Source organism: Salarias fasciatus, chromosome 20 (genome assembly GCF_902148845.1).
Source record: "Salarias fasciatus chromosome 20, fSalaFa1.1, whole genome shotgun sequence".
NCBI lineage: Eukaryota > Metazoa > Chordata > Actinopteri > Blenniiformes > Blenniidae > Salarias > Salarias fasciatus.
In genome coordinates, this window is record NC_043764.1 from 10,928,056 (window position 1) to 10,948,367 (window position 20,312).

The 20,312-nt window shown below is 41.2% G+C and overlaps 1 protein-coding gene across 1 annotated transcript; it reads left to right on the forward strand.

Moving 5' to 3' along the window:
• The first annotated feature begins 2,234 nt into the window (after positions 1–2,234).
• slc48a1a (solute carrier family 48 member 1a) lies at positions 2,235–4,962 on the forward strand. Its single transcript, XM_030119652.1, has 3 exons — positions 2,235–2,664; positions 3,457–3,624; positions 3,767–4,962. Exons 1-3 carry the CDS (start codon positions 2,535–2,537, stop codon positions 3,901–3,903), a joined length of 435 nt encoding a protein of 144 aa, XP_029975512.1. The 5' UTR covers positions 2,235–2,534; the 3' UTR covers positions 3,904–4,962.
• The last annotated feature ends 15,350 nt before the right edge of the window (positions 4,963–20,312 follow it).

Here is a 20,312-nt window from a genome sequence, read left to right on the forward strand (position 1 = left end):
CATGAAAACTCCACAGAGAGAAGCCTGAGGCCTGTGTACAGCCAATATACTTCATGGAAATAAAGCAATTAGTACAAAAATCGAATAGAGTACAAATATTTAACGAACTGGGAATCATTGTGCTTCTAGTTTTGTGTTGAGGGATATGTGTTGGCATTAAAGAGTCTGTATCTCCTTCCTGAGTGCAGCAGGAAGAACGATGATGTGTTGTGTTAGTAGGGTCATTTAAATTGATATTTTGCATTCAGTCATTTAAAAATTCTCTGTATAATAATAATAATAATAATGAATTTTATTTGTCATGCACTTTACATTTGTAAAACAAATCTCAAAGTGCTACAATGGAATTTAAAACAACAGTGACAATTAAAAGTAACAAATACAGGCTAAATCATTAAAAACACTCATACTTACACTCATAAAATGCAACAGAAAACAGTAAAATCATTCAAAAGCTTTCAAAAACAAAAACGTTTTCAGGCAAGATTTAAATGAGTCCACCGACTGTGGTGCCCTCAGGTGGACAGGTAGGGCATTCCACAGTCGGGGTGCTGCAGCCTGAAAAGCCCTGTCCCCCATGGAACACAGTTTGGTTTTGGGGACCTTCAGCAAATTGATGTTGGCGGAGCGGAGGCGTCTGGTCGGGTCATGTGGAGAGAGAAGTTCTTTAAGGTACACTGGTGCACTACCATAGACACACTGATGGGTCAGGAGGCAGATTTTGTATTCCAGCCTGAACCTAACCGGGAGCCAGTGAAGGTTATGGAGAATGGGAGTGATATGGTGTCTTTTTGGCACCCTCATCAGGATCCTGGCAGCACAGTTCTGGATCGACTGAAGCCGTTGAAGGCTTCTTCCAGAGATCCCGATGAGGAGTGCATTGCAGTAGTCCAGCCTGGAGGAGACAAAAGCATGGACCAGCTTCTCAGCAACGGGGAGGGAGAGGAAGGGGCGTAGTTTGGAGATGTTCCGGAGGTGAAAAAATGAGGTCTTACAGATGTGTTGGATATGGAGGTCAAAGGAGAGGGTGGGGTCAAAACGGACACCCAGGTTGGTAACGGCAGTTGTTGGGTTGATTATGTGACCGGCAAATGATAGAACTGTGGAAGGGGAGGACTTGAGTTGATGTGGAGTTCCAATTAATAGAAATTCAGTTTTGGAGCTGTTGAGCTGGAAAAAATTGTCATTCATCCATGCTTTAGTATGTATGACCTGCTCTGCCGCCCTCACCACCGGCTGCAGGTCGTCTCTGCTGTAAAGCTGGAGAAACGCACTCTGTGGCCGATAGAAATGGATATGCAGGGTGTGGGGTGCAGGGTGTGGGGTGCAGGGTGGGAGGGTGCAGGGTGGGAGGATGGGGGGTGCGAGCTTTTTTCAGTTCCCTGTGGAAATAGCCTGTGACGGTCCTCCTCCACATGATGGGAAATGTTCCATTTTCCAGGCTGCGTACGACGAGGACAGAGTATTCAAAATGAAATGTGTTATAATTTCATGTATAATCGATGAACATCATGAGAACAGCGGGAAAAGGCTGGAGTTACTGAAGTTGATGAAATTATTCGCCATGATTTTCTGCTTACAAGTGAATAACATTTTACACATTGTTCATATCAGTTTTTTTTTATCTTTTTTTTTGTTAAAAAAATGATCAAATTCCGACTCAAAATTACATATTATGATCTCTAGTGATCTTCCTGTTATTTCTAGGCAGAAATAACAGGAAGATGAATACAAGAGGAAGACGGTTTCAGAAAAAACTACGAAACATGCTGACAAGTGTAATGGAAAAATGCTGAAAGAATTCTAAAAGAATGGGATTCAATCTTTTCTTCACTCACTACTTTTCAACAAAACGTCTAATTATCTATTTTTTGACAGCTCTTGTCCTTATTGCCTTAGATTCTCCATCACTCTATGAGATTAGGGTTTACTGGAGTACCTATCTTCACCACTGGGGGCAGCATGCAGGTGAGCTGGGAGTTTCTCACTGCAAAGATATTGGACGTAGGAGTGACACATCACTCTGTCGCAAATTTATGTGCATATTTTTTGCTGTACATAGTTGATTTAACGGCATACAAACCACAACTCTACGTAAAGTATTGTCTTTAAATATTAAATGGAAACTTACTTGAGCAACAACGTTTAAAACTCGAAAAGTTGTAATCCTGTAAGACTTATTCAGCGTGTGCTTGGAGCTGAATACCCGTGCTGGTGTTGCCTTCTCGATCCAAGTTGAGCATCTTTTCGGCGTCTGATAAACACTTCGCTTGGTGTTTTGTTAGCGGAGCAGCTAAACTGTGTTTGTGTGATGTCTAAAACACACGAACCAGCTGCTATTTAAATATCAACACGGCGGTGATAGGCTTCTTTTTCTTTCTTATGCGACAAAGGGTCGCTTTCTTTGAGTCGTTCTCCTGGCATTAAGGATATTACATAATGTGGCAGTAAGCTGTTGCTATTGCTTCACAGTGTTTTGCTAACATAACATTCAGGTTACAGACGCTTCTCGGCCGCGGTAGTTTTGTTGAATAATGGGATTTAACAGAATCCACCTTAGCATAGGATATGCTACCTTCGGGACTGTGGTAGGACTTTCGGCTTTCCTGGTTTGGAATATCGCCTATAAACAGCCATGGACGGCGGCTATGGGAGGCCTGTCAGGTATGCTAACACGACTACATCCTCAATAATGGAAATACTGGATATTTTTGACTTTTTTTTCTTATTTATGATGGTGCAATTCCTTGGAAGTCTGCTTGACACTTCATTTAATATTTACCAAACTTCTGTATTTTTCTTTTTACTATATATTCACAGGTCATATTTCTGCATAATGACTGTATTAGTCGCTCCCCTCCTTCAGAAATACCATTTTATGTTATGTCACTTGTCACATCAGCCTACATTAAAGAACAACTGAGCCCTAAATAGATTCCACAGACTCAGTGATGATGGGAAGCTGTTAAATACAACATACAGTTCACACAAAGATTAGTCATTTTATTCAATGCTGATTCTGGACTTCAGATAACCTGTCATTATAAAATTAAATATGTCAAACTTGATTGATCATATGTTTATTTCTAAATGAGAAGACACCCTCTCCTTGGCATAATTAAATGATACTAAAACCTGAGATGCCTAGATGCATTAGAATTTAAATATATTCAAAATGTGTTTTCTCAGATTGGATAACATGTTAAGCCTTAAATCACCCACTCCAGCCTAAAATATTTACTTTTCCTAATAGATCCGATAATTTGAAGCTTTGCTCTATTTGTTTTGTCCTGTACTAACTTACGGTTTTGTAGCATTGTTTGGAGAACATCAAAAGTAAAAATATTTATTTTTAATTGACTGTGCAAACCAAGAACCCTGCATCTTGCAGTATTGCTCTGAATTGATTCCTTCAAACTGCGCACTGAATGTGTGTGTGTCTCTCTCTGTTGGTAGGAGTGTTGGCGCTCTGGGCTCTTGTCACACACATCATGTACCTACAGGACTACTGGCGCACCTGGCTCAAGGGCCTCAAGTTCTTCATCGCTGTCGGTGTGCTCTTTTCCATCTTGGCCGTGACTGCCTTCATCATTTTTCTAACGCTGGCCATCACACAGAAGCAATGTAATTCTGTCTCTTCTCTCCTGATGTCATTAAAATTACTGTTTCCACCCCTGGAGGGTCACCAGCAATTCAAATACTTACATTCAAAGAGCGAATTGTTGCTGTTCAAGTACTGATCACTTTTGTTTATTGCACCCTACAGCTCTCTCTGACCCAAGGAGCCTCTACCTCTCCTGCGTGTGGAGCTTCCTGACCCTCAAGTGGTCTTTCCTCTTGTCCTTGTACTCGTACCGATACCGCCAGGAGTTTGCAGACATCAGCATCCTCAGTGATTTCTAGTTGGTGCCAGTTTGACAGACTGCAGTTGACTTGAGGGGATTTTAGGCTGCCAGCAGGAGCTGGTCAATGAGCTTTTTTCTTTTCTTTTTCTTTTTAATCAAAGAGGAGAGAAAGCAGACATGGCTAGATTTTTAAGTCATCTGACTTTCATCACATGGAGTTGCACTTGTTGCACTTGCTTAACAAGCTCTGTGTTTGTATTGTAACCCGTTCTCCCACTTTCAAGAGCTCACATGTTGCAGTTGTCGTAGCGTGTCAAAAGTCAAAACCCGTAAAGACTGGAACAGTTTTTATTGAATAGCTCACAGTCATTCGTGAAGACACAGGCAGGGGTTTGTTCCAATGACTTTTATTGCAGATGTTTTTTCAGCTAATATCTCAAAGGAAATTCCCACAATAACAGCTTCTAATCCAATGACCAAAACTAAACAGTTTTACCTGAAGTGACTCTGATACGAGACTCTGTTTATTGGGAGTGCATCCAGACCACGGAGCTCTGAACTGCAAAGCTTTCGACAGTCACTGCATCAGTCTGTCCATGAGTGCTGGTCAGTTTATGCCCTTTCCATTTTGCACATGAATTTATACCTGAAACAGCAGCCTTTGTGAAGGGAACATGCACAAGACGGATTCCTCTAAAAAGGACCTGTAGTAACACTTGGGTATAGGTTATAAAAAAAATGTTGTTTATCCCTTTTATAATCATATTCAGGATTCATTTTGGTTTTATGGCTGTGGAGTTTTCAAGAATGTGCAATGAGTTAGCGCTACTGCGTCCTTTTACAAAATAACTTCAACACTCAATATCCAGCAGTCATTCAGTATTACTGTGTTTTTATTCTTTAATCTTGGAGATTTGTGAGGTCCACAGCTACGAACAATATATAGATGCATTTCTTTCTTTTTGAGAGTTTTGAGAGCTATAAGAAGTATGCAAGCCAGATCCTGTCAGCAGCGACTGGATAGGGATCAAAGGGTAAAAAAAAAAACTTGATCTGGGAATAAGTTCCAGTCAGTTGGAAGACGATCAATATCTAAAAACAATACCGATGCCATCCAGGTGTGTAGCGCAATAACAATAAAGCTATGAAATGAAGTGTAAAAAAAATGTAAGCTGTCATAAAGATTCATACCATTGTCTGTAAACAATGGCACACAAATGTGATCATGTCAAATTTGTAATCTCAAACAACAAGGAATTATTCTCACCGTCTTTTTGAGACACATTTGCATAATTTAGATTAAAGCAGTCCACTTAAAATCTGTCAGATGACTTTAAACGGGAAGAACAAAATGAGTTGGACAAGAGATTACCTGTATTTCCTTTTAGTTATCATCATCATCGTCATCAGCTCAGCCATTAGAACATGTTAATTTAAGCTCCGTCACTGATATGAAGAGTTGCACTTTCTCTTTGAGCTGTTAATGTACCAAAACGAGATCCTTCACGCTGCTTCAGTCTGAAGCAGGATGAAGTGTTTGATTTGTTTATCACGCCAGAGAACAAGGCGTTCATGCGGACTTTGTGATTTTCATCTTTTGTTCCACCAGAGGGAGACCTGCGTCCTCTGTCAGGGGTCCCAGTGAATAATCTGACATTCCTCTTGTAGACAAAAATGCAGATGAGTTCAGTAGTTAATTGCACTTTAGTGATGCCATTGTGTTTTTTTTGCACGTCTTCTGATACGATGGAACAAAATGAAAGTTGAGTGTTGCTTGTGATGTTATTTCTGTCCGATCCTTTTTATGTCCAAACACTATTTATGTTATTGATTTTCCATTTTACCTGCATCATGTAAGTCAATCCACATAGCTTCTGTATTCAGTTTTGTTGGAGCTGTAGCTTAGTTCTACTTTTTACCATAAGATTTTATTATATTTTTTGTTGTTGTTGATGAGCGAATGAATGTCAGGAGGCCACATGTGTGTATATAAAAACTGAACCCATTAAAAATGCATTTATTGATAAAAACATTGTCTCAGCTCGTTGCTCTGTGATACAAACATACTTGCATCATGCTCATTAATGTTATTTATTTTCTTACACATCTGAATGGAGAAATGAACTAACGCTTTGTATTAAATACATCCCTGGTCTGATTTATTAAGAAATCGCACCTAAATAACAGTCCAATATCAGCTTAGAATAAAATAATATAAATGTAATGATGCTCTGAGGATGTTCCTCAGTCCAAAACACTTTCATTGCCTGATTAATTATATAATTTGTTATATCGGTCTACAGTAAAAATGAGATGAAATGACATTATTTTTTGGGTTTCACCTGCTGTGTGAAGCAGATATAATTCGTTCCACGCACCTTGATGACAGGTTATCGTTGGTTTCTATCATGTGTCGACCCACACTGTCGCCCTGCAGCAGGACCACCTCTGGCCAGCAAACCGCTCTCCCAGACTTGGATGTGAGTTTGAGGAGAAGAGCCAACAGTTGGATTAAAAAAAAAAAAAGCGAAGAAGCTCTTCAGGTACAGAATTGCCGTCTTGCTGCACAGGCAGTCCCATCTACGTGCCTTCCCATCACACTCGCTCTGCTTCTGACAAGGCTTGTGTTGTGATCAAACAGCAGGGAGCAGTGTAGCTTCTGCTCCACACAGACTTTAGACACATGTTAACAAAGGCAGGAGGAAGAACAAACCAAAACAAAACCGAGCTCCTCCAAGGTTTTTCTTTTTTTTTTTTTTTCTTTTGCAGATTCTCCGAGCCGAGACAGACTTGTTATTCAGACATCTACCTGTGCCGAGCTAAACCTACTGTGTGATGTTATTAGCGAGCTGAGTTCAGCCCCGGCACCATTCAGGTTCTTCAAGGCCAGTCAATACTTTCTGAAGGTTTGTTTAACAGCCTCTGACTCATACTAGTTGCAGCAGTGCACAACAAAGTTTTTGTATTATCTTTCATGATTCATCTGTCGGTTTTTTTTTTTATTTTTTTTTTTCCTCCAGCCATGGCATTTGCCCTCCTGACAAGTGTCAGTGGTCTCTATTCCTCTTTCCTCCCCTCGCTCATCCCATCTTTCTTCCTGGGCACTGCTCAACAGATCGTCCCAGGTAAATCAGAGTGATTTATCTCCAACAGTTTTGTCTGATGACAGTGATAAGTTGCCGGAGCTGCGCAGTGCTGTGCTCCAGTCTGACTTTCCCCACTTTGTAGTGCGCCGAGGAAAATAGATGTGACACACACCCTTCTATGTCGAGGTCTCTTCGCTTGCCTCGGCATTTTTGTGTGTCTTCGGCTGGCGGCCCGGAGTCGAACTTGAGTCGTTTTAATTCCACTCCTCACGCCACGGACAGGATGGATGAGGCCCGTCTGGTGATATCTGGAACTCTCCACTGCCTCTCGGCAATCATACACCTATCTGTACAGCGAAAAGCCGCCGTTTAAAGCGAAATCTGAAAGCAGATGTGAAGTGTGGTTTAAAGGTGACCCATCGAGAGTGATTTATGTCTGCAGAGATGGGTCTTGGCTTGATGCAGTTCGGGTTTGTAGCCACCCGTTCGTCAGAGGCTTTATGACTGCCGCAGGACTGCAGATCCGTGTCTCAGTGCCGCTTTGATATCTCCAGACAATGCCCACTGGCTGTTTTATATTGTTGTATTGTTTTTTATATTTTATGTTGTATAGGTGGAGCCTTAACTCTTCAAACAGTGAGCCAAGAGGACGACATGTCGAGTTCTCAAGTAACTTTCCACTGTAGAGGGTTATATCATCAATCTGGCAATGAGGAGGCCACTGGCAGTAAGATATAGATCCCAACCAGGGAGCAAAGCTCCATCTCTTAGCTGGTTAGACATGTTTATTGCGCTGTTTTGTTGATGCAATACATTACAATGCAGTACAACAAGTAAAGATCCATAGAGATCTGCATTAGACGCATAGAATATAGAGTTCGGCTGCAGCACCTTCCTTCATGAGAGATTGCTCTTCTTTAAGAAGCTTCACAGGTTTTGAACGTTTTCTGAATTTCCCCTGATGTTTATCCATTGTGTTTCCTGACCTAAAGTCTGGTAGTTTCCTTTGAGTGTCCGTCCATACACCTCTAAACCACACTGGGGTCTGTTTCACTGATCTGATGGACAAGAACGAACTGACTGAGGCTGTGAGCTTGTTTGAAATGGTTTTTGAAATAAGATCAAAGTTCAACCCTCTTCGTGAGAACTCAGTCCGGATTCATAATGCCATTCCAACATTTTCCATTTGCATTATTATTTTTTTTTTTCTTTTCATTTCTCATCCAGATTGATTCAAGCAAAGCAATGCTGGGCGTTAAACTATACTTTGCAAATGTTCAAGGTGAAATGTTTCATGACTGAAGTGTATTCACGCCTGTCGGCTCTCCTCAACAGTTGGTATGGCAACTTCGAGCCCGTCTTTCATTCAACAGTGAGTCGAACAGACCTGTGAAGGACACTGGCGTTACAGCGAGCTGTAATATGTGTGAAACCTTCTTTTAAGGTGGGCTCGTGAGACGAACAGATAATATAATAAATAAAAATAAGGGTGGGGGGGGGGGGGGAGTAGGAGAATGAGCCCACGTTACTGAACTTCAACCACTAACAGAGTGATTTCTTTAAAACCTCAGATGTTTTTATCATAATTCCTTCAAGCTTTAGATGAAATAATTCTTATCTCTGTGTCAGACCTTGGGCATTTCTTGTCCTGATGCCTTCAGTTCAGGTGTGTGAGGAGCTGAAGGCTGAAGGAGCTGCATGACGGCTGTATTGCCTGTGATAACCTCCTTTTTGTTTGTCTACAATACTGTACAGTACCTAGAAAAAGTATTTATTGTACGAATGCTTTTCATGTTTCATCATGTATTAATGTCAGAAATTCTTAGGTTATTGATGTAAAACTGTGTTGCTGGTGCCTGAGTCAAGCTCACATGATCCAAATAGTGATGGCTGGCTGACTGAGTCCAAGCGTTTTAAAAACTGCAGTACGTTTGGGCCATTCCCAGCCTTTAGAAACCTGCATCCATCAAAATTGGTCCAACAGGGAAAAGCAGTGAACCTGTAAGAAGGTCAGGGCAGCTGAAGCTCACTGATGCATGAGCAGAGTGAATGCTGAGCTGAGCTGAGCTGAGCTGAGCCGTGAGGTTCGATCCACCAGACAAACTGCTGCAGCTCAGGCTGCTGTCCATGTTGTCGAAAGTTGTCAGAATAAACAAAGTTTCAGATTTGTGGAGTCGTGATGAGCAAAGAGGAGGGTCTAGCACCATAGTTTATGCAAGTGAAATATTGAGTCTCTGAATGCAACAGTAGTATGGACTTAATCGTTTGGATTACAGCCTAATGTTTGTTAAATTCAAGATTTATTAGTATAATCTAGACGTCAACTAGACTAGATGGAGGAATTCTCTACTAACAGGGTGTCTGAAAAACAGTTTAAGGAGTCTTCAATTGATTCAAAATTCTGAAGCAAGAGCACAGAAATAACCAGCAGGAGATCACATCGCTCCAATATTAGCTTCTGTCCTTTGGCTCCATCTAAAATGGAATTTAAAATCTGTCTTTTAACTTAACATTTTCTTGTTCAGCTGCTGTAGGTTTAGACTGGTGGGAGACCTACTGAGGTGATTTTCTTGCTCACTCTATTTCACTATAACATCTCTCTCTCTCTCTCTCTCTCTCTCTCTCTCTCTCTCTCTCTCTCTCTCTCTCTCTCTCTCTCTCTCTCTCTCTCTCTCTCTCTCTCTCTCTCTCTCTCTCTCTCTCTCTCTCTCTCTTCCTGCAGGATGTCTGACAGTGGAACTGGAGGTCCATGGTCTGAGCCTCCTGCCCTCATCATGTCTGCGGTGAGTAAAATCATGGCAATCTGTTGGTTTGACAGTCTGTTGCTTGTTGCTCTCTGTCCTCTCCTCTCCTCTCCTTCAGTCCCCTCACCCCAACTGGAACAGCAGAACGTCTCCACCTCTGAGTCTGGTTCTACAGTTTCTTTCTCCTTTCCACCGTCGCCCATTGTTTCTCTTATGGACACTGTTGAGTTTTCCTCTGTAAAAGTGCCTTCAAGTATTTCTGTTGTGTTTTCGCCTATATAAATATAATTAAACTGAATATTGATCTTGAGTGCTGGACCAGTAAATTGGTTGCATTTTATTATTTATCTATTTTTTTTAGATTCAAATGTTTGGATAACTCCAAAATTTCCTCTGTTTTAGTTCAAAGAGGTACAAGTATTGAAAAAGTTTTTATTTAATAAAATCAAATAGAATTTAATAAAAACAATTCCAGTTATAGTCAATTATCCAAAAAGTAGCTTCCAATATGAATATGCATTTTTTCTTTAGAGATTTACTGTCAAATTTGATGCTATTGCTACTTTTACAGCTTTTACTGTTTGTTTGTAGTGTTTAAAATTACTGTCTTTTTTTTTTTTTTTTTTTTAAATAAAAGTAACTACAGTTCTTCATTTGGCCTCTGGCGTTGTGCTGCTTTATTGATAGATATCAGAAGGCAATACCAACATCTGAACAGCAGATGGCAGCAATGCTCATTGTTCAGAAGTCATTGGTAAAAGTTAGCTACCTGCATTTTGAAATCAACAGGGTTTCTCACATTTGTCTGAACAGAAACACTTTCCTTTTATTCACTAAACAAATATCTGATTGTTTATGACAGATTATTTTCACCGATTTCCCCCCAAAACGGAGAGAAAGTTCAGGATTTGTTATTTGCAGGTCAGGTTGTCATGTGAATGTGACTCATGAACTGACTGATTCTGACCCCAGGTGACAGAAAACATCACAAAATCTTTTAATGTATAAGATTTGATGTCTGTCTCAGTTGTTAACCTGGGTAATAAAGCAACTTTTCTCATAGTATTGGTGACACCTCTGGTGTCGTGCAGCACGCCTAGTGATGAGTTTCTCCACCTCAAATCCTTTCAGGCGTTCCAGAAAACCTGAGAGTTCCAGCGAGCGCTGAGTCAGAGCAGAACATGGTGTTTCTGCTTCTGTCTGCTCTGCAGGCCGTGTCAGTGTTGGTAGCGTCACGGTGTGTACACGCCTGCTTGACCTGAATGTGAATCGACTTTGTTTGTTGCAGGCACAAGGAACAAAACAAGGGACTTGCTTTTAACATTAATGAGAAGAAAGACCTGGATCAGGTAAACATACAAGCTGATGCAAAATGACAGCTGCACCCTTTTTTATTCATGTCCTCTGAAAGCCAAAAGTTCATCTCTAAAACTTGTGTTACTTTTGAAGAAGATGTTTTTGAACTGCAGTAAAGACCAAAAGTACTACTGATCATTTGTAATGTTGCAGTAATTTTGCAGACTTCCTTGGTTTCGCTCTAGGCAGGCTAATGGAAACGCTTCTGTTTGTGGCGTCTGCAGCTCGTCGGGCTAACTGGGGGCGATGCAGACCAGCGCACGACACCCCATCAACAAGTGAGTGCTTCAGGAGCTAATGAGGGGAACTCTGGGGCTCAGTTTGCCTACTCTTCACAAAAAAAAAAAAAAAAAAAAAAAAAAAACTACAGCGTGAACCTGCTGACTGTGCAGTGGTACAACAGAAGTGCTCCTGTAATTAACTGTGTTGCACGGCCACAGCTGTGTGTCTGGCTCAATCCCTGTGGAGGCGAGACACCGCGAAGGGCTAAACATAAATGAAAGCAGGATTGCCTCGTATCAGCAGTTTCATGGCTTTGTTGTCTTGCAAAACTCTTTGCACCGCCACGGCTCCCACTATCTTCCGTGACGTAAAATAAAGCCGCAGCCAGTGAGACAATACCCCTAACTGTCGCCATGTTGCACCGGTGAAAAATGTAAGAAAGAGAAAATGCGCGATCCAGCTCACTTGTGTTTGTGTAGCAGGTGCTTAAAGGCCCGCGTTGTGGAGCCTAGCAGCAGGTTGTCAGTCGTGTTGGTATGCCTGTGATGCATGAATGGATTTATGAAGCTATTAAGAAATCATCCTAAGGTATTCTGGCACACATCTGCTCCTCTGCTCCCCTTCGTCTCTGCAGCAAATTGGCACCACAAGTGATTACAAGGTTTCTATGGCCATCAGCTTTAATTTGGAGCCCTGGGAAAGTCTCTCATCACTTAATGTGTCTGCGTGTCAGTGAGTGTGGGTTTGCGTGCGTGTATCTCTGTGTGTTTAACTTCATTACCTGCAGTTCATCCTCTCCTCTCTGTCATTGTTTTCAGACCGACTGCTTTGGCTTAATTTGATGAACTTGTTTTAGAAAGATATTCTGATTGAAATAATGAGTTTTGCCATGATCTGAGTTGTTATGCCATGCTGTGCAATCTTTCCTCTGCATTGATATTTGAATTACGCTGTAGTAAACATGCAGACGTAACTTTGTTGCAGTAGCAAAGGATTTATTCACACTATACACACCGAGTAAACACATTCTGAATGCCACATACAATAAAACTGAATTTTCAAAGGTGTAGAAAATCCTCTCTGGTATCAGGTCTTCTGCTCACCACTGGGCAGATCCAAATGCGTGTTTTTTGGAGAATGCCCTCAAATTCACTGGGAGAACAAAGAAACTCCTGAGAGAAATGCTTCCAGACCCAATCCTGGAATGAACCAGATACTTTTTCACTATCAGGCCAGAGAGCTAACCTCCACATTATTCTACTTTCCAGTAAAATAATGCCTTAAATTATAACACAGCTCTTCTAACATCACAGCGTTGTTTGTAGTAATGGTGCATTTGGTGAATATTAGATGATTTCCAAAAATAGTAGAGCAGATGTGCTCTCACATTTTCCAGTATAGCATATAGCATTTGCCATATGTTTTGGCTATAATACTGACCTATTTATTGTGCTATATTGCATTCACTTGGACAGAAAGCAGGCTGAATGGAAGTGGTCCCTTTTAACTGGGATAAATAAACGTCGCACATGCGGCGGGTGGGTGAGTCTGTTGAACTGTTAACAGTTGGTCCTCCATATTCCAGACTTCCAGCTCCTTTCCAACCAGTATTTTAGAGACTTACTACAGAATTTTGTCTGACAAACTTGTGAGACTAAACAAGTTGAAGAAACTTGGTAAAAGTGCTGATTTTGGGAGCACGTCACAGTTTGATCAGTGGCCGTGTCCTTCGTGTTCACACATGTCACAGTATTCATTTATACTGACTGAGAAAAGTCGTGGAAAGAAAAGAAAATAGCTTTGGCTTGAGATAGCCTTGAAGTAAAGGCTGCAGAAGGTAGAAACCAACAATGATACATTTTGTACCTTGAGGTGCAGAATTTTTTTTAATTCTTGTTTTTCACAATAAAAATATATCATGTGCTTCAGGTTTGTTTATTTTTTTTTTTCCCAAATAGGCTTTGGCTACTCTTTTTTAACGTAACCTTGCAATATTGTGTGATATAATTAGCGTTTATCACTGAGTTTATTTAGCAAACAAAGCCCTAACCTTTATGGAGGTCGAACGATGAATACATTGAATTATTAATTTCATTCAGCCAAATCATTTTTCAAACACGATACCATTACAAAGGAATAGCTTCGCAATCCTGTGATTATAAGTTCATGTGAAAATTAATTTTACACCGCTTGCCCATCCATTTACCACGAGGGTTTAATTAACAAAGTCCCTCTTATGAATTTACAGGCAGGACATTTATGTATGAAACTTGTTTACAATTGGCTTCATGCTATTCAGACTAATTGCATTGTGTCAGAGGGCATCTATAGGCTGTTTCAGAGCTTTTTCCAAGATAATATTTAGCTGTGACCTTTTTAGACCCAGAACCTGAGCTGCTTTATGAAATGTGGTTGCTCAAACCTGCAGTGTGGTTGTAATTCTTCGCTAAAAGAATGAGGATGGCCGGGGATTGCAAAACCACTCTTCAAAATTTAATAAATGGGCGTTTGACATTGATCAAGCAACAGCGGCTGGTGCTTAGCATGTGCATTTTACAGGCTTATGTTGAGGGATCTATTGTGCTTCATTAACAAACTAGCTTTCAGCCAAGGCATCATAAATCTGGATTGTGTAACGTCAGCAGATTGTCTTTGGACGGGGTTTGTTTACAGTGTTGCACAGAGCAAATCTGACCGCTGATTGCTGGTATTAATTACCGCTACATATTGTCTCATTCCAGTGGTTCAGTGGCAATTAAATGGCCCGACAATGGAACAGTCTCTCATGATTAATTATTGAGCGTACGTCTCTAACCGGAGAATGGTTGATTATTGTATCTGAATTGAGTCACAACCCCATGTCTGATGAAAAACTGCTCAACCTGCTTGTCATTTTGGTTTTCCTCTTATATCAACTCGTAGATGTGACGGATGTCTCCATGCTGCACTGGCATTATTGCATTAAAGCATTACTCACTGCGATTGTTCGAGTTCTTGTGTGGAGACTTCATGTTCACCCTGTGCGTGCTTGGGTTTGTGCTGCATTTCAAGACAGTATTGATACATGCTATGATGTCTGGCTTAAAAAGACAGGAGGCTGAGCTGGAGACGGCAGGAGTGAAAATACTGAAATTTTCATTTGGTGTGAGCAGGATACACAGGATTAAAAATGAGCTCAGGTTGAGCAGCTTAGAGATAACGCGAGAGGTCAGGTTGAGATGGTTTTTGCACATGTGCTGAAGAGAGGGAGACAGACAGAGGGTTGCTGGAACTGCCAGCCGGGAAGAGTAGAGTAGAGGACGGTGTCAAAGAAGATCCATGGATGAAGTGAAGGAGGACGTAAAGACATTTGGGACAACAGAAGACGAACTGGAATGACCAATAAGAGACCAAAAGAAATCGATTTAAAATTCATCAACAGAAAAACAACCCTGAAACATGAAGATAAAGCCTCGGAGAGATAAGCAAATTTGGCTTTCTTTCTCAATTTGCCGCCATGACAAAGACAGATCTGCAGCTATTGTGTTTGACAGGTATGCAAGCAAGGTGTTTTATCATCCCATCATCTCATTAAACCGAGCTGCAGGTACTGTTTGTGCTCCCGTCTTCTCATTAAATAAAAAAAAAGCGCAGAGTGATGACTATAGATACTCGCTCCTCACTGAGCCGTTCGGTATCAGTGGGGAAATTAGACAAGACATTGCAAAACAACGCAGTGTGGTGCAGTGCAAGGGGAACTCATTAGAACTCGACAGCATGGGAAGAAGCCACATGATACTTTGCAAAATGCCATCAGGGGTGTTGTGAGTGTTATTACACAATCATAATTTGATAGCTTGAGCACAATTACTTCATTAATTTCGAGAATTGCGTGATGGATTTGCGGGGCTACCGCCAATAACTCCATCTGAACCGACAAGTGTCGATATAACAGTGAATTAATGAGCGGCTTTAATGCATTATCTTCTCTCTTTGAAGAAGAAAACTAAGTTAATGGAAAAATGGTGATTCTGACACACAAACGCAAAAAAAAGGAACTACTTGAAAAAGTGTAGAAGGGCCCTCAGCTGCAAACAGCGGCTTTCCCTTGCCCCGGCACACTCTATTAAAGTCAGATTTCAAAGAACGGAACTGTCAGGAGTGTCTCTCCGCTGACACCTGACTTTAGAGACAAAGACCAGCCGTGTCTGAGTGTCTGCAAACACCCGTCATCCACAGCAGACCGACACCATTAACCACACAGGCATGAGTAATATTGCCCCCTGGTTCTTCTGCATAATGTATCAGAATCATTAACACAAACATTAGCATATTAGCATTCCACCGAGCGCCACGAAATTCCCTGCATATTGCTCTGGTAAACACGATGTTCACAAGATGAATAAAGGAGGGGAAAAATGGCGAAGAGTGGGTTTGAATTTCAGATAAGTTGTGCTTCAGACCACTTTGATTTGCTCTCTCTCTCTCGCGCTCCCCGCCTAACGTCCCGTGGGTAAATCTGTCTGTCTGCGGTGCAGAGGAAACACACCTGTCTGAAGCTCGTGCTTTTATCTCAATAAATAGACAAACCGTGCAGCCGGCTGCTCAAAGCTCCTCTCTGCTTGTGTTTATCTCTTCATTATGAGTAACCTTTCATCCAGGTAATTTAACCACAGTGGCAATTTGGTGCTAAACTGCAATAATTAATTGAATGCATGATGATTGACAAGAAGACTGTTGCTGTCATTAAACACTGCAAATAATAGTAATAGAAATAATTTAGAAAAAAAAATACCAGTTGCGTCTCTTCATTTCATTGGGAGCAGATAAATGAATACATGTAAACTCAGTCATGTCAACAGAGTTACTCTCACTTGTCCATTTCAAGGTTAAACTTCTCATCTTAGCCTTGTTTCTCTTTTCTTGTCATATTTGCACCAAAGTATAAACATTCATGTGAAAAATTATGGCATTATTTATACAGTCAACATAATGTTACATACCGTTAATATCAACAGATGGACACTGTTTACACCACATTTATGTTCAATTTGGATTTCGGTATTTACAACAGGATTGTTTTCACTGTCATTGTTTCTGATATCCAGTGGAGATTGTTAGTTAAATATGTATTAAACAAAAGAGTCACAGTAAAAGCAGGGTTATCAAGAGAGAAGCCTTCAGGCTCAATGCAATTCGAAATGTTCCAAAGGAACTAGAAAATATTAAGGAAACCTTAAAGTTATCTTGGTGAAAGTAAATAATTGCAGCGCTCTCTGACTGTAATGAAGAACCACTGTATCTTATATTGTGCATATATGTGCAGCTTTGGTCAAACATGTTGTAATTTACACCATTTAATCTTTTACACTGTGTGATCCTGAGTGATCGATAGATTGCGACCACTGCATGCTAATTTTTGTATTGATAAAATGTGGAGAGCGATCGATAATGGATAATACTCAGATAATGGATCCATTATTTGCATTATCTGCACAAATTGCTTAAATCACGCGAAAGCGCTCCACATGTTCCACATGTTAATTTGCTTACATTCACCAGAAGTGAAAGCGGGACTAAAAGTTAAAGTAGACTAAAAACTTTAAGGTGTTCCTCAGTGGTTTGGGGGCAATGTGCCAGGGTGAAAGGCCAACAAGTCAACCAAACACACATTGTTGTAGTGGTGAATGAGAGAAGAATCGTAGCTTTAAAATCTGAAATCTTCGCTGGCTGATAGCTAATGCTGTCCAGTCACTGGAGGCAGGTTTTGTATCCTTGGTTACTCTTTACTGCCAGCAGCCCCACACCTTTACCAGGACCGAAAGAGACTTTTGGATTGAATAGGATGCTTTGTCATTTTTCTCGATGAAAATAACTACCAGATCTGCATGCGGTTCAGGGGTTTCAGAGGTCCTGGTCCATGCTGGACTGGTCCTTGTTCATCCAGTGAAGCACAAACAAAACCAGTTCACCACCAGCATAGCGGCACCAAAACATACCTGAGTGCTGTTCGTACTGCGGCTGCATCCTTTAGAAGCATCCTGAGTGTTCAGTATCTTAGTGATGAGGTCTGTCAGATCATTAATAGGAAGAGTGAACATTAACCAAACCCAGCACAGTTGTCCAAACATTCCTTTATAAATTATCTGGTTCTTTTTGAATCCTTAAACTAAACTAACCAGACTTTATTAATCCACTTGAGGAAATTCTTCCTTTTTCTGCATTTTCCCATTCCATTTGTATGATTCGGTGGTTCAGCCACATTAGGGGCTCTGATAGAGCTCAAGGGTCTTGCTCATGGAGCCACAGTGGTGACCTCTCATCTGTGGGATTTGAACCCGCCAACTCCTGATCCCAAGTCTACTTCTCTGCCCTCTAATAGAGCTTTGGTAGTTTCAACACAGTCCTCTCTGTGTGTGTTCAGCAGAAGCATCCAGTTAACTCTCATCCGTTTGTCTTTTCGTCTGTGCAGTGTGGATGAAAACTAATTAGGGATGGAGAGGAACTTTCTCATCTGAAGTTTATTTTGTTACTGGAGACACCGCAGCTTTTGCAATTCGCTTTATGAAGGCACACACAGCATCATTTCCCGTTATTGTGACAAGAGCAGCGCCAGTTGATTTAACACGCCGGGCTCTTTAAACATCTGTCTAACTGCACCGAATTACCATCAGCAGCTCACCTCTCTTGTTTCAGCTGATGGAAAGTGCAGAAGTTCAGTGTTTAACAGCTTTTTCACAGCTGCTCTTAAAGGCAAAGCAATAAAATTTCCACAGATTGAACATTGGATTAATTGTTTTTTTTTTTCTTTATGGCTTTTTTCTTTTTTTCAAAATTACAGTCATTCTCATAAGAATCGTGCAGAAATGATCTCATACTGAATCTAAATTATCTTGTGGATCTTGTGCTGTAATTACTGCCGATGACCACAGAGTGGCACTGTGGCTTCATCTGTAAACAACACACAAAGCTTCCCTGATCAGCAGTTAAAAAAAAAAAAAAAGAAAAAACTTTGAAGAAGTCTCAGATTCCCTTAAGGAAACCATGAAAGACAAAGTTGTGAGAGCTTGGAGCCGAGACGATTAAAAAAAGTATGACTTTAAAAGAGCTGGTGTTGTGATCTTGTTTCCTGTGATCCATATATATTGAGCAAAGGGAGAGTGATGGTTGAGTGGGGACTGCAGCACCTCAGCGGCCCGGCAGATGAATGAAGATGCAAATGTAGGGAGGGGAAGTTAAAGCCTTTAGTGACACTAAGCACACCCCAGAGGGCCCGGTGCAGAACGCTCAGCCTCAGCACATCAAGGACGTCGCCCCTCCATCTGAGCGTCCCCTTGGCACGAATTACATTCAGTCCATCTACATTTCCATCCAGACAAACACTCCGTACCATCCAGGCTCCTTATGCGGAGCTGAGCCAATGACAAGAGACAGATGTGTCCTCCTTTGAGAATCCAGTTTGATAAGCCGCCGCTCCACAAACTATTAAATAACCCAAAAGAAACCGGTGACATAAAAAAATAGAAAATGTTCTATTTTACATTAGAATGGATATGCCTGGAAACCGTACCATGGCACACTGGCTGTGCCTTGGCTGCAAATGTCAATTTCATGTCAGATTCTCTCTCTATTCATCCATGCCGTCCATGATTGCTTCATCCCTTTGCATGAGAATGGCTTGAAATGAATGTTTGGCCTATTCTTCAGATGTCTTTTTAAAGGAGAGGCATCTTATGGAGTGGGATTGGAAACAATCACACAATCGGGCTCTGCCGTGGAGAAAAGCAAAAAAAAAAAAAAGCAGCTTGGCTGTAGATTTCTGTAGCTTTGCAGCGAATCTTAACTGCACTCAAGGTGTTTTTTTTTTTTTATAGTTTGTATTATCCACTAAGAGTAGCTGCCTGGTGGGACCTTGGCTATGCAAAGGAATGTCACGACCATGATGCAGGCCCCATGTGGCATGTTGTTTCTGTGAGTCATTCAGGCATACAGAACTCTGGCTTTCCTCTCCACTGGCTCCAGAAATATGGGTGAGCCCACAGCAGGTGAACCTGTCACAGTCAGCACCTGCAGGATCCTAACAGCCAGCAGGGGAAAGAGAAAAAAAGTGAAGGACGGAGCAAGTTTAGTGGTGACGAGTTGTGCTGTGCCACCTGGGAAGTTTTAGTAATGAAGGTGAAACGCGGCGCTCTCCGAGACGTGTGGGCGAGCGTCAGGAAAAAAAAAAAAAAAAAGCTTTTAACCTCAACTCACTTGATTCGCGCACTATAGGGTTTCCTCTTAATTTAACACGTGAATCACATGTAGTCAGATGTTGTTATTGTTGAGACTGTTCTTAAGGACTGAAAATTGACTTATGATCAATTAAAAAAACTTAAGTGTCTTGATGATTTAGGTCATTAATTCAATTCCAAACTAAAATCCATACTCTTCTGGCCTTTTCGCGTAGCTCATGCAGTTCTTCTTGGCACTATAATTTGTTTAAATGTTGATTTATGAACTAATAGTCTGTAATTGCCGCTTAGTGCCACTGTTAATCCAAGCCGTCTGCCTCCTGAAGCACATTAGGCCAGATTTGTATAATGAAGTAATTAGTTCAATTATGACGAAGAAAGTAGGGTTGGTGTAAGGAAGCGGGTACGAGAAGCTCGAAAGTACTCCGGCGCCACGAGCGCGTTTTCTGTCGCGCCATTATAAAACAGTTTGTCTCAGCAGAGTTTGTTTGGAAAAAAAAAAATAAGCCTGTTTGTGAGCAAAAGCTTTTCCATAATTAAAGCTTGCACATGTCACTAAAGTTAATTTGAATTTTCTAATACGGTCGATTGTCGTTTTATTCGGTTCCCTTTGCCAATTTCCAGGCCTCCTTCGCCGTTGCCTTTTCAGTTATTTCTAGTCATTTCGGCACGCGAGCGAGCCTCCCTTCTTCACACCTTCAGAAGATGCAGCGCAGTGTTTTCTGTTTGGCTTCTGTCGCCCACCAGAAGCTGCCATCACAACCAAGAGTGCTCCATTGTCTGCTTGCATTGTCATTGTTATTAGTCTTTTGGATTGCCTGTGGAGGTATCGGCAGGCTCCGGGGA

Coding starts and splice junctions, on each gene's coding strand:
- slc48a1a (XM_030119652.1), top strand. CDS start 2,535: ATGGGATTTAACAGAATCCACCTTAGCATAGGATATGCTACCTTCGGG. Junction 2,665..3,456: donor GGCTATGGGAGGCCTGTCAG/GTATGCTAACAC, acceptor CTCTGTTGGTAG/GAGTGTTGGCGCTCTGGGCT. Junction 3,625..3,766: donor GGCCATCACACAGAAGCAAT/GTAATTCTGTCT, acceptor TGCACCCTACAG/CTCTCTCTGACCCAAGGAGC.